General features: G+C 39.6%; 1 protein-coding gene across 1 annotated transcript in view; it reads left to right on the forward strand.

Moving 5' to 3' along the window:
* The window catches only part of LOC115864404 (alpha-fetoprotein-like), a 38,745-nt gene that overhangs the window by 18,663 nt on the left and 3,074 nt on the right, over positions 1-17,008 (forward strand). The window contains exons 10-13 of the mRNA XM_030878078.2: positions 539-636; positions 2,884-3,022; positions 6,202-6,428; positions 13,032-13,164. Coding sequence (XP_030733938.2) covers positions 539-636; positions 2,884-3,022; positions 6,202-6,428; positions 13,032-13,164 — 597 coding nt within the window. The remainder of the gene's footprint in view (positions 1-538; positions 637-2,883; positions 3,023-6,201; positions 6,429-13,031; positions 13,165-17,008) is intronic.

The following is a 17,008-nucleotide window of genomic DNA, read 5'->3' on the forward strand; positions in this document are numbered from 1 at the left end:
GATTCCCTTTAACGTGTATTCGTGGAGTGCTTTACTATGTTCAAGTCTGGTACTTGTTTTTATTAAACCATGACTTCTTAATATGTATCTGTATTTCTATACCTACATCCATATCTCTATATCTGTACTGTTTACATAAAAATGCTGTATTATTAAAAATAACCAGTATGCACACATACACACACACATTCTGATCAATTAAACTTAGATCTATAAATTACTTTTAAGGACCTCTTTTTGGCTTGATGAATGGTTAGCTTTATGCTTGTAAAATATGCCATTTAAGCCCATAAATGAGTTCATACCACAGGAAACTAAATATCAATCTTTGCTGTCCCACTTTTTTCTCCACAAAGTACATGACCATTCCTGTTTCAGCAAAATGTGTTTTCTCAACATTTCCAAACTCACTAAGTAAATAAAACCCTGGGTTTAGTAAAACAGTCACATTAAACTATTACAGAAGATGGTTTTGCAATCTTACCTCAAGATAGATTGTTGCAACGATAGATAAACACTGATTATCTTTATTTTTCAGGAAGAGATGTTTCAAAGAGTGGTTCGTGAAAGCCATGAGCATGTGAAGAATCAGTGTGATTTACATGAGAAATTAGGAGATAGTAACTTCCATGACAGGTATGCTTCCAAGATATTGTCCAAATTTGTGGTTGTTCGTGAGTTTTTGTTGACTCCTGCTGCTGAGAGTTGCTAAGAGTCTATATTCAACCTTAAAATCTCAGAGGCCAAGGAAAAACTCAGTTCAGAATTAACCTAGTTATCTTTGTCTTGATAAGACAGTTGTCCACATAACCTTGGGTGCTTTTACATTGCTTTTTAGGCCAGTTTCCAGATTCCAATCAATGCCCAGAGGTCAGGGAGCCGGCAGACCCTGACTGCCCTTCCGCAATCCCACAGGAGCCCTCTACCCTTCACCTGGACGTTTAGTTTGGGGCTTTGCATGCAATCTGGAGTCAAGGCTGCAACAGAGATCTAATCTAGGTTTTCTTCATCAGTTTCAAGTCAGGTCAATATAGCAAATACAGTATTTTCACCATCAAGAGTAGAGATAAATAGGCACCTTAGTCAGAGGGAGCACACGTTAACTCTTTGTGTGCAGAGAGCCTGGTAAATCCCATTGTATTTCAAAGATTAAGATATCAAAAAAACAAAAAAGCCAATTTTCAGTTATCTTTAAGATCTTACTGTAATAGTCTATTAAGAAGCAGAGTATATATATATATGTCAATCCCAATCTCCCAATTCATCACACATATATACACTAATATGTATAAAATGGATAACTAATAAGAACCTGCTGTATAAAAAAATAAATAAAATAAAATTCAAAAATTCAAAAAAATATATATACAACCGAATGCAGAAAACCAGGTGGAGAGCACTACATGTTTGTGGATGTTATTTCAATAAAAATCCAAACAGTTTAGTGTGTGTGTGTGTTTTGATAAAATGATCTTAAAATTGAAACAGATATAAAATAGGTAACTAATAAGAACCTGCTGTATAGCACAGGGAACTCTACTCAAAAAAAAAAAAAAAGAAGCAGAGTATTGGGGAAAAGTGCAGTTTGATACAGTGTCCCATAATATTGAGCTTAAATTAAATGTCCAGAATAATGGATCCAAAAAAATTATTCTTGTTTTAGAATATTTGGCTTATTATTTTTTTTTTTACTGTTGTATTTAATTGCTAACGTCTAGCTTAAGGATTAGACCGGTGACTCTCAAACTTTAGAGTGCATCAAAATTACTTGGAGGACTTGTTAAACACAGCCCACCCCTAGAGTTTCTGATTCAGTAAATCTGGGGTGGGGCATGAGAATTTGTACTTCTAACAAGTACCCAGGGGATGCTGCCAATCCAGGGGTCACACTTTAAGAAGCACTGGATTAGGTTGACTATTTCCTTGGATGCTGTAGCTAAATTCTTCCCCTAACTCCATTATAATATAAATGCAATAAATGATTCTGACATTTCGTCCTCAAATTCAGTTCTGCAGAGTCTTTCTCATTAAAATCTCTCTCCATATCCCTCAGTTCCCACTACCACTCTCCTAGTTCAGGCCATCACTTGAATTACTGGCATGGACTTTTCTTCCCTCACTTTTTCTCTTGCCCACCTCCAATCCATTCTTTATATAGCAACCATAATTATCTTAAAAACAATGTAAATCTGATTCTATAGTTAAGCTTTCTTCCTTCTCCTCTCTCCAATTCCCAATCCCCCCTAATTAAGAAAAAAATCACAATCAGTGACTTTCTAAGTGCTCCCTTCTTACTTTCATTCCCCTTCACCTGGCTCATTTTTAGTTATTGTCAGATCTCAGCTCACATGTCATTTCCTCTAGGAAGCCTACCTGACCTCCCTGGGATGGGATTAGATGTTGTTCTATGTGCACCTATAGCATTCTCTATTCCTCTCATTACACTGAGTGTACTCCTCTATCTCCTCCACTAGAGGCGTGAGACCATGAGAGTAGGACATGTTTCCTGATCATGTAGCTTCTATTCCTACACGTTGTAGACAACCATACATGCTTTAATGGCCTGTGCATATATTTATTTCAGAAGCTGTTTACTATGAGTCTGATTTTGCAGCCATCCAAATTAGCTATCACAGTATCCTTCATAAGTAGAAAGAAGATGGATGAGAGTGGAGCAATGTGTGAGGTGGAAAGGGAATTCCAGGTATACTGAATAAGCCATTGAGCCACTGGGTCAAGAACTAAAAGGATAGACTTAAACCCAATCTAATGACTTGCTCATCCCACATCAGAGACAATGTCAGATATTGAGGAAAACTTTGTAGAATTCTTCATTTTGGGCACATAGCCATGGCCAGGAATAAGAGGAAATTATTCTTTCAGGCTCATAGTCCTTTATACTAAGAAAGCCCCACAACTATCTGCTCAGGAGTTGGTTATATTCACGAAGAACATGGCGGCTGCTGCCACCACATGTTGCCCACTGAATGATGAGCAACAGTTTGTTTGCATGGAGAACTCGGTAAGTGCATCCTTGCATGTCTGTCTGTTGTTAAAAGTTCTGAACTCCAAGCCCCAGCAATCAGTCTCACGTTGGTGGACACGTCTATGAATTGTCAATGGAACCTAATAATTCTGTCCTTAAGAGAATTTATTTCTGGTCAGTTCATGCCAATTGTCTTTGATTAGCAGCAGGGATAAATAAGACTATCACTTTGCAAAAACTGGGGATGTCAGATTCACCAGACCTTTGCCTGGATCATATCCCAAGGTCTATTCCCTGGATTTTCAAGTCAACAAAAGCGATTTTGCTGATTTTAGACTAACTCATACTAATCAAAAGTGTAGGAAAAAACCACCCAGCTTCCTCTTGTGTTTCTCCTTTACTCTCACACGATTACCATACTCACAACACTTCTGACACAAGATGTGTGGGTTTTTTTTTTTTCCCCAAAGCAAGCACTGGGAATCCTACAATTTAACTCAATTCTAACACTATCTGCTTGGAGATAGCATCAGATCCTACGGGTTGAGGGCTCAGTTCCACAGGACTGCTCCCACCTGACTTCAGATGCCAATCACAAGTCCAAGTTGTCACCTGTGCTTCTGACTGATTAGCTATAAATCGGAGGTTTCCACAACTCCCTCCTTGGGTTCAATTAATTTTATAGAGCACTTCACAGAACCCAGGAAAACACAGTTACCAGTTTATTGAAGGATATGAAAAAGATGCAGAAGAACAGCCAGATAAGAGATACATAGGGTGAGAGCTGGGAGGGTTCCAAGTGCAGAAGCTTCCTGTGGAGCTGGGGTGTCTCACCCTCTCAGTGCTTGGATGTGTTCACTCACCTGAAAGCCCACTGAACCCCATACTTTTGGGATTTTATGGAGGCTTCCTCACATAGACATGACCAATTATTAACTGTATTTCCAGCCTCTTTCCCCTCTCTGGAGCATGGGGGTGGGGCTAAAAATTCCAAGCTTCTAATCATGTCTTGGTCTTTCTGGAGACCAGCCCCCATCCAGGAGCCATCCAGGAGCTCACTCAGAGTCATCTTATTAGAACAAAAGCTGCTCCTAATGCCCTTATCATTTAGCAATTTATAAGCATACCAGGAGCTTTGTGTCAGGAACCAGGGTCAAAGACCAAATATTTATATTTTCTGTTATCTTACATCAAACTTACAAGTGTTACCTTCATTAGACAGAATATCAGGTTTCATTTACAGTGAGAAATGTCTTTCCAATGTCAAGAATAATTGGGTCTAATAACTAGGCTACACTTTTCCCTGAATCACATTACTTGGGAAGTTGAATTAGGATATGGGTATTCATGCAAAGAGAATCAGAGGAAGGGCAGGGATGGTCTTGAGAGATATTTCTTCCAGGGATATGAATTATTCCCTCCTAGCAATGGAGAACATCACTCTAGGACCTGGATGCTCATCTCCAGGTCTCTCTCAAGTGGTATATTTTAACGCTACTGAATTCTTGTTTGGTGACAGCTTTCTTTGTCCTATATTCTTGGTAGAGCATCTCCTCTATACTAAGTTAGTCTTTTTTTTCTGATAAAATATAGTTGTTTTGGTTACAGATTTAAAATGTTTTATTATCCAGCTCTGTCTTCCTTTTATTTTATTATAAATTTTTATTATCTAATCATGCCTTCCTTGGGGAACTCTTGATTTATATTCCTAAAACCTTGTTTTTAAGTGATCTCTTTGGTTACTTCAATAAATTCATAAATTAAATATTGATGCTTGCCGGGGACCAGCCCCAGCTGGACAGGTTTCACCCAAAGGGGAGACGGAGTCGGCGTGGACAGAGCACAAGACACCTCAGAGGATGCAAGGATCTGACAAATTTATTTTTCACGATTCCAAAGTATTTATACTATAAAATAATCTCATTTTCAATCTTAACAACCTCATTCCCATGCCAAAAAATCTCTTACACAAGCCATAAAACAAAAGTAATTTACATCAACAGATTACATCAGCAGGTTAAACAGGTTAAATGATCTTCTTATCGCTTATAGTCTCTTTCATCCCCTGTGGCCATAAAACCTCCCCGCCACCATACCCAAGTGTTTCCTAACATATCTCTAACTCCCCAGGAGGGCCAAAACCCATTCAATTTGTCTTCTAAAGTAAGCTTTTGCCACACAAATGCTCCTATTGTATTTCCCTGAACCCAACGCCCTGGCCTGGGAGTGGGGATTTCAGGTGTAGCCATTAAAGGAGCCGGAGTAGTTACAATCTTTTTGGCTTTACCCTAAGTTGGGGTCTTTCCCTAAACCCTCCATCGGAGCTGGAATATTTCCCAACACTAATAGCAATCCCATAAAAATCACCTTAAGCAAAAGCAGGGGGGAACAAGGGGAACCACGCAGAGGAGAGCTTTGCTTCTCCATATTTGTACCTGACAGTACCAGCTTTGCTTGGCACTATGGGTCTCGTCCGTGCTGAGACTCAAAGGCACTTCCTACACGGCTCCCGGCAGATGCTCACTGGTTTCAGTCACTTCATCCCCACATACATAAGTGACAGGGAATTTGTGTGGTCATTATACTCAGAGTGGAATACAGGCAGCCTTGCAGACAGCGTCAGGATAAGTATCAGACACACCCTGGGAGCAAGGCAAGGTGACTGTTCTAGAAGGAGACAAGAAAATGGAAGGAGACAACTGAAATAAGATCCAGGGATTCCTTTCACCATTCATTTATTCACTTTTTCATTAATTCGACAAGTGTTTATAGGTGATTTATCATATACCAAGTTCTGTGGTAGTTACAGATGTCCAGTTATAAAACACAGAAACACATTGGATTTGAGCTTTTTTAGAAGTGCATTCATCAGTCTTGCATCTGGGTCAAATTAGCAGTCATGTTGACCTGAGACTTGATTTGAATTTGATGGAGCATAAGAAACTCCTGCCTCAAGTCAACACTGGTCTATAAACTGCACACTGAGGAGGAATTGGGAGGTCGGGTCCAAGGGAACTGACCTTTGAGGATGACAGGAAGAGGGAGGACAAGGCTGAGAACCAGGTTTCACCTGACACTCTTGCTCTTTCCCAGACAGTGAAATCCAGGCCAAATTAGCAGGAAACTAGAATTTGAGAATATTTTTCTATGGATAAAAAAAAAATATTAATGACCACAAACCTTATGGCTCTTATTTTAATTCTTTTCTGGGGAAGGCAAAGCTAATTCTTGGAGCTTTATGCAGAAGACACGAGGCAGAGCCTATCAATGCTGGTGTGGGTCACTGCTGTGATGACTCGTATGCCTTCAGGAAGCCTTGCTTTGATGATCTGCAAGTAGATGGAACTTACATTTCTCCACATTTATCCTGTGACCAAGTCGTCAACCTTAATGAGGACTTGTGCAGAGCTCAGGAGGAGGAATTACAAACCGAAAAGCAAAAGTAAGGATCTTTGTTTATATGTATATATACATGCTGGTTACCCTGAATCAACACAATGCATCAAAAGCCCTCCACCTCCTGGCAGTGGGGCAGTTCCCCTTTAGTGCCCACCCACTCCTCCCACCCTCCTCACGTGCCCCTGATCCTGTCCTCAGGAGAGAGCGGGTCCTGGTCCTCATAGTTCCTTCTCCCCCCCGATCATTAGAAATGGTTGGTAGCTTACTTCTAATTAATTTATTTACTCTAAGACTTGCTCTTGGAGAGTCTAAATATTATTAGTCCAACAATATCATCTTGCCAAATGAGGCAAAGTTTTTGTTGCCTTGGGGATAAACACATTCCCGTGGTCAGCAAGCGCAAGGTTGTCACTTATTCTGTTTTATCACAGTACTTAAAATTCATAAGCCAACTGACCCTTGAGGTCCTTTCTTCAGTTCCCAAGGTGAGCTGATCACAAACTAGACTGTAAAGCTTTCCAGTAAGCATCCAAAAACCACTGTAACACTTAGTTAGCCATTATTTCTTTAGCACAGGCTGATGTGAGAAGATAATACTTTATTTTTAGAGTTCGGGCTTTGCTTTCTCTTGAGGAAATTCTCTGGCATAGATAGGCACCCTTTATGTATGTCATCTCACCAAATCCTTACCACAGATTTAGGAGGTAGATAATATTATTACCCCATTTTAATTGTGAGGAAACTGAGGCTAAGAAGGCAAGAAGAAGTGAGATCATGCAACAGGTAAATAAGTTGTTGAACTGGAATTTGTACCCAGGCTACCTGGCTCAAAGCACATATACTTAACTACCAACATGTAGCTGTTAGTGTGCCCTAATCAAGGGGTTATAATGCTGGTGATAATTTTTAATACTTGAAAATCTTCATGTAAGGGCTAGATGATGAACAGTGTGAAATATTAGGAAGCATCCGTGTTCTAGTGAATTCACTGTGTTTTCTGTATGGAGAAAGCAATAACACAGAGATAGCTAATGTAGAGATTTCTAGAATATTCTGGGAGGATACATATTGGGAGTCAAGGGCTGGGCTGGACAAAGCTCTCCAATTTCCTGGGAAGTGGTAGGGGTTCTCTCCATGGCTTTCACCCCTATATAGTTCTGACTGATCATCATAGCATAAGTCCACATATACACAAAAAAGAAAAAAAAAAAAAGCGAAAGGGCTCCTGGAGGGGAAAGACAAAATTCAGCAGGATTATAAAGAGATGGCAGAAATGAGGTCATGGAATAAGACAGAGGAAATAAAGAGAATAGAAGTTCAAAGGAAAAGAATTTAAAATCCAATTAAGAAAAATACAGAGTTGAAATGTTAAGACTTAAGATAGTATATGAAGACTAGAATGTGCTTTAAATGAAAGGGTGAATAAATGTAATGAAGATAAAAGATTAATATCATTGAAATGAAAAGCTGGAAACAACTTGATGGTGTTGAGGATTAAAAGTAGGATCTAATATTTTAAAAGGTAAATTAAAAAATTTAAAACTAAAGGAATGAATAGAATTAGGGGAAATGTTTTAAAACAGCAGTTAGGTTGATAGGTAGAGAGATCCGGGGGGTGGGCTGGGTGGGTGCGAGGAAGTGGACAGGAGAGATAAACCCACTGCAAGCAGATCACAGGTATGTGGCAAGTCATTGTAAGGGAGGGGGGCCTAGCTTCCAAATGGCACAGAGTCCCCAGTTGTAGAAAAGGCAGCCTTCATATCTGGAGTGTCAAGGGGAGGTACCACGACATGCTGATACCTCTGCTCCAAATCTCATTCCCAGACCTGCATTCTCATAATGGGACCCTTTTTTCCCCTTACCTATCCCAGTACAGTGAAAGTGTTTCTCCTTGTTTGTTTATTTATTGTAGTATAATTGTTTTACAGGGTTGTGTTAGTTTCTGTTGTACAATGAAGTGAATCAGCTGTATGTATACCTATATCCCCTCCCTCTTGGACCTCCCTCCCACCTCCACCCCCCCATCCCACCCATCTAGGTCGTCACAGAGCACAGAGCTGAGCTCCCTGTGCTTTAAGGTAAGCAGCTGCCACCTGATCTGGAAGCTCAGCGGTCATACAAGTGTTCCCTCTACTGGTGCCTCTGGAGACGTGCATCCAGAAACCAGCTGACCCAGCAGGATAGAGGAGAGAGCAGAATAGTTGGGTGTGTCTGAGGCATAGGTGAGAGAGGGGAGAGGAACTTTTGGGGCTGAGACTAGAGGGGTTGGGAGGGTTCAAACCATGAAGACAATTGGAATCCCAGAGCTTGTGAGGAAGGAGAAGAAGGGTACATATGAAGGAGCCTTCCTACATCCTCCACTAGGTTTCTCTATTATTGTTAAATCTACAGCTCAGACCCTCAGGGAAATTATAAAACTGCTCATCAATTATTTGCTGAGTGAATAAATGAATAAGTAGGTGAGAAGCTGTGACAATGTACCATTTATTGTGGGAGTCAGGGAGAAGGGAGGCTGTGGTTGGAAGTAACCAATAATTTGAAACGAAAGTTGCAAGTTGTGCTATTACTATAATTATTGATTAATTGCCATAATTTGATGAAATAATTATTCATATTATCTTTGCCACTATTTATTAAGTGCCTTTAGTATGCCAATTACTGTACTCAGCTCTTTAATATAGTATTATTTTTGGTCCTCACAAAAACCTTGCAATGTAGGTGTTCAAATTCTCATTTTATAGAGTAGGGTCAGAGAAGTATCTTACCCATCGTCACACAGACTAGTGAGTGGAGGACCTAACTTGAGCCAAAGTAAGTTTGACTGCAAAGTTTGTGCACTTTTTATGACATTGGAAGGAAAAAGAAGTCCAGATTTTGCACGAACTCACAGTAAAACCAGTGCCCCTCCTATACCAGCTTTGGCCACTTGGGGTGCTGAATCCCCTAGGCCAGACCATAGAAGCCCCAGTGGGTGCTGGGAAATGTGGTAATCTCACTGTGTAGGTACTCATGATGCTTAGTTTCTGTAACATGGGACTGAAGCTGTCCTATGCTTTTATGGGTTGGGTAGTGAATTTCAGCATCATGAACAACATTGTTATCTGGGGGGGAATATTTTCTGAGACAAAAACCACCAAAATTCCAATGGGAAATAGCCTGTATTTCTCACTTTGAATAATTAATTTGTTAAAAACTGATAATTATTATTCAAAGATAGTATCAACTGTTTTGACCATACATCATACATAACCATACAGACTTGAATGATACAGAGACACAAACAAGCACAGTGTTTTCCTTCAAGTGGGATCAAGTTTAGGTCTAATTGGAAAATTGAATATGTACATATCTCAACTATAATAAAACATAATTTAAAAAAAGATCAAATATGTACAGAATGGTTGGATAGAAAAAAGAATGCTTATACTATTCTATTTCTTTGTAAAATGTTGATTTACTTTATTATTAAAGTAATACATAGTCTTTGCAGAAAATTTAGAAAATACAGAAAGCAGAAGAAAAACATAATACTTTTATTCCAACACTGCAGAGATACCCATTATAAATATATGTATAGTGTAGGAATACATAATTCCATATCTGTACACAAGTGCACACTCCCACAATTGCCCTCTGTCCATCAGTCTATGGTTTGAATACATAATAATGCAAGTTTTGCACATTCTTACTACTACCTGCTTATACAGAATTTCAGTTTCAGCAATTATCCTCAGAATCCTCAGGGGAGAGCTTATTAAACTCCCCTTGCCTCTCCCACTCCGCAGGAATTCTCCAGGCATTCCTGCATCCTTGGCACCACTCCTGTGCCACTGGGAACAGTCATGCCCTCCAGGTACTGCTGTCTCCTGCTCAGCAGCAGACTGGATCCCTTTCAATTGATGACAAAGTTGCTTTATGTTTTGTTGTAAGGAAAAAATAATACCTCCCCCAAACCTCAGGATTGTACACGTTTAACAGGTGCTGTGGCAGTGCTGCCTGTGTCTTAACGGTGTGCAGGACTTTAATGAAAGCACTCTTACAGCCCCCTTTCAAAGAGTTATCCTGATTCCATATAACTCAGAAATGAGTGTAATGGAGGCCCAGCTGGGGAACCACTGAATTACTCCCGTCTTCCACTGACCAGACCTTTCTTAATGGGCGGAAGTCTGTGAGCCTGACTTCTTGTCTCAGGACGAGTTCTCGAAAGTAGTTCTCAATCCTCATGCCTTCTGGAAGGGAGGCTCACCTCACTGGCTTGTTATATATATATGCCCAGATCTATATTATTCCCAAGGAGTTGAAACTAGTGTTACAAATGCAAAGTGGAGATGGCATAGAGCCTTATTAAGGAGGTGACAGAGAGCATTACACGAGGTAACATTTATAAATTTTCGGCGCATTGTCTGAAACAGAACAAATATCAAGATACTCAAAAGATGTTGGCTGTTGTCATCATTTTTAATGTAGCTTTAAAAATGATAATGTGTGCAGTTTTGTCACTGATTATTCTTCAAAACAGCATTTTAATGGCTTTTTAATATTCCAGTATATGGGTACAATAATGAACTTAACCAGTCCCTGTTTCTGGGCATGAAAATTGTTTTCAGTTTCTAAGTATCATAAATTGTGACAATGAATATTTTTGTACATATGTCTTTGTCCCCTCTCTGATTTTTTTCTAAATTCCCAGGTCTTAGGATTAGGGGCAAACATGGAGTTAATTAAAATCTCCTAGCTTCTATTGACTGTGTCTTACTGGTGCTTAGAGGATGCAGTGATTACATGCTTCTCAAACCCACCTCATCACTATAGCAGTTCCCGAAAAGAAAATTGGCTTGTGCTTCCTTATCTTCAGTCATGCTGCTGTTTCAGCTCTGTCTATCCTCAAGGCTGGGGGCTGGGGGGAGGCTGGGAGAGGGTTGAGCTGAAATGGGAAGTTCAGAGGCATGTGCAGGGCGCTACCAAGTGAAGCTAAATATCTGATTGCTTAGATGGTGTCAGCACGCTACGGCCATCTGGCCAGGGCTGTTTCTGTAGGTCCAGGCACCGCCTGAGCAAGCTAAGCCTGGGAGCTGCAGAGTGCCGCGTCTGCCTCGCCTCTGTCCCCGGCTTCGCTCCTGCCTTCCCCGCCTGGGACCGAGCTCGCTCTGCCCAGTGCCTGCGCTGGTGCCACGTGCATGGTGGGGACTTCACTGTTGACGACTGCCGGACAGCAGAGGGGTGGGTGGCATCTCAGTCCAGGAGTCAAGCGACTCAGAGAGTCACCTTGCCTTGGGCCGGCTGCCCGCGCTGAGAGCGGGGTGCAGGGAGAAGAAAAGGGCGTGTCACTGGGGCACAGAGTGAGACAAGCGGCGCGCGCCCCCTTCTCCACCGCTGGTCCCTCTTCACCATCATTTCCAGCTGATGGCAACTGGCACAAACTGTGCCCGCCAGCCACTTGGGGCAGCCCACCCCAGGGGTGGGGCGGGCCTGGAGTTCTCTGTCTTGTGATATAAGTACTTATATAATATCCTCAATTTTGCCTCTTGGCTGAAAAAGGCTAAAATATTTGCCGGACCCTTGGGTTAGAGTGTCATAGGAATAGCTACTTAAAGCTTTGAGATATTTTCTTTTATACCTATTCAAGTACAAATAAGGCCACTAGGTATTATCAATGTGAATTTGAAAATGAAGAGTAAATGAAGGTTTTTGAGTAAGCAATAAAATATGGATTAATGTACATTTCCCCTACCCTTCATGCTTGTTTTCTTTGTAGTTAAATCTCTCTTGACCAATAAAGAAAAAAAAAAAAAGGACAACATTGGAAGATTTGGGATACACTTTATTTTTTTATTTTTATTTTTTTGCGGTACGCGGGCCTCTCACTGTTGTGGCCTCTCCCGTTGCGGAGCACAGGCTCCGGACGCGCAGGCTCAGCAGCCATAGCTCACGGGCCCAGCCGCTCCGCGGCATGTGGGATCTTCCCGGACCGGGGCACGAACCCGTGTCCCCTGCATCGGCAGGCGGACTCTCAACCACTGCACCACCAGAGAAGCCCGATACTACTTTATTAAACAGAGAGACAGAAACCAGGTTATAATTTTAAATATTCTAAGTGGTTGAAACACCGATGTTTATATAGTTGTGGGGAAACTCATTCTGTGAGGGAAATCTGAGATGATTGTCAAACTACTGAAGTTTCAAATTAGTGTATTGGTTTTATTATTAGTAACATATAAGGGGGCCTCAACTTTAAGGTGTGTTATACTTGTAATATTTATTGGGAAGTTAGTTGTTTAGAATAAATGTTGTTCATAACAAAATATTATAGGAAAGCTAATTTATTGTATAACCTATTTACCACCCAATGTAATAAAAATAGAAAATAATATTTACCCTAGTAATAATTACATAAAGGTAATTAAATTTAATATAATAGTTATATCGATGAGATGTGCTTGAAGAAAAATATGTTGAATAAATGATGGAGATGGATACTGTGAAAACTATGAAGACATCAGGGCATTTTCAGGGCCTGTATACTTAAGAGTGAGAGCTATGCAAAGGCATGGGTGGTGTGCAGCTTTAAATAAGTAAGGCAGGTTTGCAAGCTGGCCTTCTAGAACTCAGGGAGTGATTTTATTTTTGCCACTCATTTCTTATTCAGACTTCTCAGCAACCTTGTGAAGCAGGAACCATATGCAGCAGAGATGCAGTTCCGATCAGTTATTGTGGATTTTGCTCACCTGGTGGAGATGTGCTGTCAAGCAGAGAAAAGTGAAATGTGTCTCCAAGAAGAGGTATCTCTGTTTCCTTGTCTATTCTCTTAGCACTCTTAGGGTACAGTTTAAAAAAAAAAAATCCTTTCTCCATGCCAATCATGAATGGATTAGGAGAAAATCACAATTTAAGTGGATCGGTGTAATTGACTATATTTGGGTTTAAGATATGTTAATATTTGTGTTCATTTGAGGGAACTAGGCATGTTAGACGTGAATAAAGATAAATACAAAGTTATGACACCAGATGAACTGAGATGTTTAGGACTGAGGGTGGGAGGAAGAAGGATGAGTTGAAGACTTTCTCATTATAGAGAAATGGTGTCCTTGGAAATATAGAGCAAACTGTAGCTTCGTTCTAGAAATTTCTGGGGGCATAATCAGGAAGAGTCACCAAATGTAGTTTGGGGCTTAACTAGGAAACCGGTTTAGGTGGAAAGGATTGCATTTTCTCAGTGGCAGATCATTAGAACAGGGGGTTGAAGAATAGAGAGAGAAAAGAACAGTGACCAGAAAAAAGTGTCTCTTTGTGCATACACACCAAACTGAGTACCAGGAGACTGTTTTGTGTAACTAATCTAATTGCATACAGTTAACAAGCAAATGACTTTTCATAAGATGGTAACATTGTATGACTTAAATTTCTAAGAATATCATGGTAATCCTACCATCCCTGTGTGGCATAGAAAATTCATGTGAATTCATGGAGGGGACCTGGGATGGACCGTTCTCCTGGGGACATGACTTGAGAAACAGAAACTAGAATATAGTAGGTAATAGTATCCGAGTAGAAGAATGCAAACGTGTGATTCAAAAAATAAAATATAATATAGCAGGCTTTACAGTCAAAACAGGCTGTGGCTAATTAGTCCTAGTTAGGACTAGGTTTAGCAGTGGCCCAGGGAAACGTTTTCACAGGTAACAATTTTCATGAATGCCTCAATTACCTTCAGTGGCTCTTTTCTACTTTTTCACCTAAACTGTACATGTGCTTATGTTAAAAGTCATATATCTATGGTGTAGTCAAAGGTAGGCCAACTACAGCCCTCTGGCTAACTCAGCTCCACTCCCTGTTTATGTAAACAAGGTTGCGTTGGCACACAGCCTTGCCCATTTATTTACGTGTTGTCTATGGCCACTTTCTACAACAGCAGAATTGAGTAGTTGTAAGACTGAGTAGTTGTGACAAGACTGAATGAACTGCAAAGCTCCAAATATTATCTGGCTGTTCACAAAAAAATGTTGCTGACTCCCAGACCAGCTGATACACAAAATGAATATAGTCACAAGTGCCCATTTATTTACTTTAAAGCCCTTTCACTTTTTTGTAAAACATTCAGAAAACAGATCTCTACCTGAGTAACAACCCCATATCCACACAGATAAACACTTTTGCAGAAGGGCCTGTGCCTAAAAATTCCCAAAGGAATTTTCTTGAAGTGTTCTTGCTCGTGAGCGTGAATGCTTCTTGCTTGAACTATTTCATCAACAGCATGATAGGAAGATTTCTGTGTGCTTTTTTCCCCCACACTTTTTGTCTGACAGCGCTCTTCAACTTAATGGTTGAAAAGCCCAAACTTTTCCCCTTCCCTCCCCTTCCCTCTCTACTTTCTTTTAGGATTTCTCCACAAATTAAAGGAGAAAATAGGGGCTATCTGAAGAATATATCATGTTAATTAAAATTTGCTAGATGAACTTCTTCAGATAGAAATGATTATTATATGTAATTCTGCACCATCTATAAAGTTTGACCAAGTATATCTCCGTATGATTATTTTAAGGAGGTGATTCTGAAATATTCGTGTGCATCAGAGTTACTTGGAGGGCTTGTTAAAACAAAATCAATATTTTCCATCCCCAGCATTCCTGATTTAATAGAGCTAGGGTGGGGTCTGATTATTTGCATTTCTAACAAGTTCCCAGGTGCTACTGATGCTGCTGGTTTGGTGACCACTTTCCTAAGGTGAAAGTAAATAATCATAAACTGTTTCCTCCCTCCCTTCCCAATATTTTTATGTATCTAACTTACTGAGAAGTTGGAACCAAGGACAGTAACAAAAATAATAAAACAATTGAAAAATAACCTATTTATGAAAGGAAGTGAAAGATTTTGGGGACATTAAATACAAAGGTAAGACTGGAATATAAAAGCAATAACCTTATATGAATAGGCTTAGCAAAAAATATAGGAATATATGATCGAAATATTTTGGAATCTTATCATCAAGAATTTCGGTGAGTCTTTGTGCCTCTATGTTTGTGGAAGAGATCTAGGTTTGACTGTAATGCAAAGGAATAATACCTAGTGGCTTTGGGGGTCTCCATGGAACCAAAATCCCAGAAGTGAAGAGGTTTAGCCAATTAAGCAGGCTGTAGATGTTCCAAGTTAGACTAACTGCTCCAGGGACCTACATGCATTTTCTTTGTTTTCTTTTCTGAGATTAGAATAGTCAATTATGTGAATCTGTTCTGCCTGTTAAAAGAGAAAGTGGGCAGGTTTGAAGACTGCCTTTCTAGCTGTGGCTAGTGGGAGGGTAAAACATTTTTAGACAAGATGAAAGACATATTTTGAGAAGTAAACCAGAATGCAGGAAAATTCTAAGGAGAAAAAAGGGAACCAAAATTAATGTTGGAATGTTGGTAAGAATAAGAATGAAACAAAAAGAAGGAATAAAATAAGAAACTCAGCCATACAAGGTGAATTTGGATCTTCCAAAGAAAAGGAATTTCATATTTCATGAAATAATGATGTGAATTGTAGACTTCAGCAGTTTTAAGGAGAAAACTACCCAGAAATTCTCTCCTCCAGGTCAGTGGGGAATGATAATTGTAGCCTGAGATACTCATCTGTCACCCAACAGAATATAACATAGAAGAAAGTTAACGAGAAATAGCAGGAATTTGGGCAGGTTGCAATGATGGTTTGAAAATAATACATGAAATTTAACAATAAAAAAAGCAAAGTTCTGCTTTTAGTTGTAACTCAACACAAGTTCATGTGGAAAGACTTGCTGGTTTAAGTGGCCTATGCTTACAACTTGATGGGTCTACTATCAAAGCTACTGCAATCCTGGGATGCATTTCTGGAGAAAAAACAAGGATCAGATTAAGCAATGTGATATCGTAACCACATGGATCAGGTCACTCTGGGATACTGTATTTAGTTTCTTATGATACATTACACAAGTTTTGAAAATTACATAAGTAATACACGAACATGGCAAGAGTTCAGACAGAAGAGCAGGGTACATTTCCCATTCCCAAAAGGTAAGCAATTTAAGTTTTCACTTTTAGTATTCCTAGTGATTACCATTATTACTTTAATAGTTTTTTAAAATACTGCTGTCACTTAAAGAATATAGTATACTTACACTAATTTCGACAATACTACCAGTAGACTCTCAATTTTTTATTTTAGGTAAAGTATTTTTGTAGTTTTAGCTCTTTTATCGGTTATACTCTATTTCTTGGTCCTTCGACTTCAATCAGCATCTAGTGATTTTCCAAAACATAATTAACATGTCTAAACTTCTTTTGATTTCTTTGCCAGCTTTCCTTTTTAAAGCTATACCATTACTTCCACACTGTCTAGGTTTATTCATCCTGCTTTGTAAATGTAAGGTTTATATGCTTTGTCAATAGGTTGATCCCAAAACTGGAAGCCATTAAATAGTGTTCAATAGTGTGTTTAACTGTAATATTATTTACAGCCGTACAATGAATGGATTGACCAATAGTTCAATGACTTATCGTGGATCACTTAAAAAGTGTCAAGATTAAATGAAGTCTTTTTTCTTACTATCAACTGCAGAAAATATGCCACATTTATTTAGCTTTACATATCTGGACTATGATTTCCTAGTAC

This window comes from Globicephala melas, chromosome 5, assembly GCF_963455315.2.
Source record: "Globicephala melas chromosome 5, mGloMel1.2, whole genome shotgun sequence".
NCBI lineage: Eukaryota > Metazoa > Chordata > Mammalia > Artiodactyla > Delphinidae > Globicephala > Globicephala melas.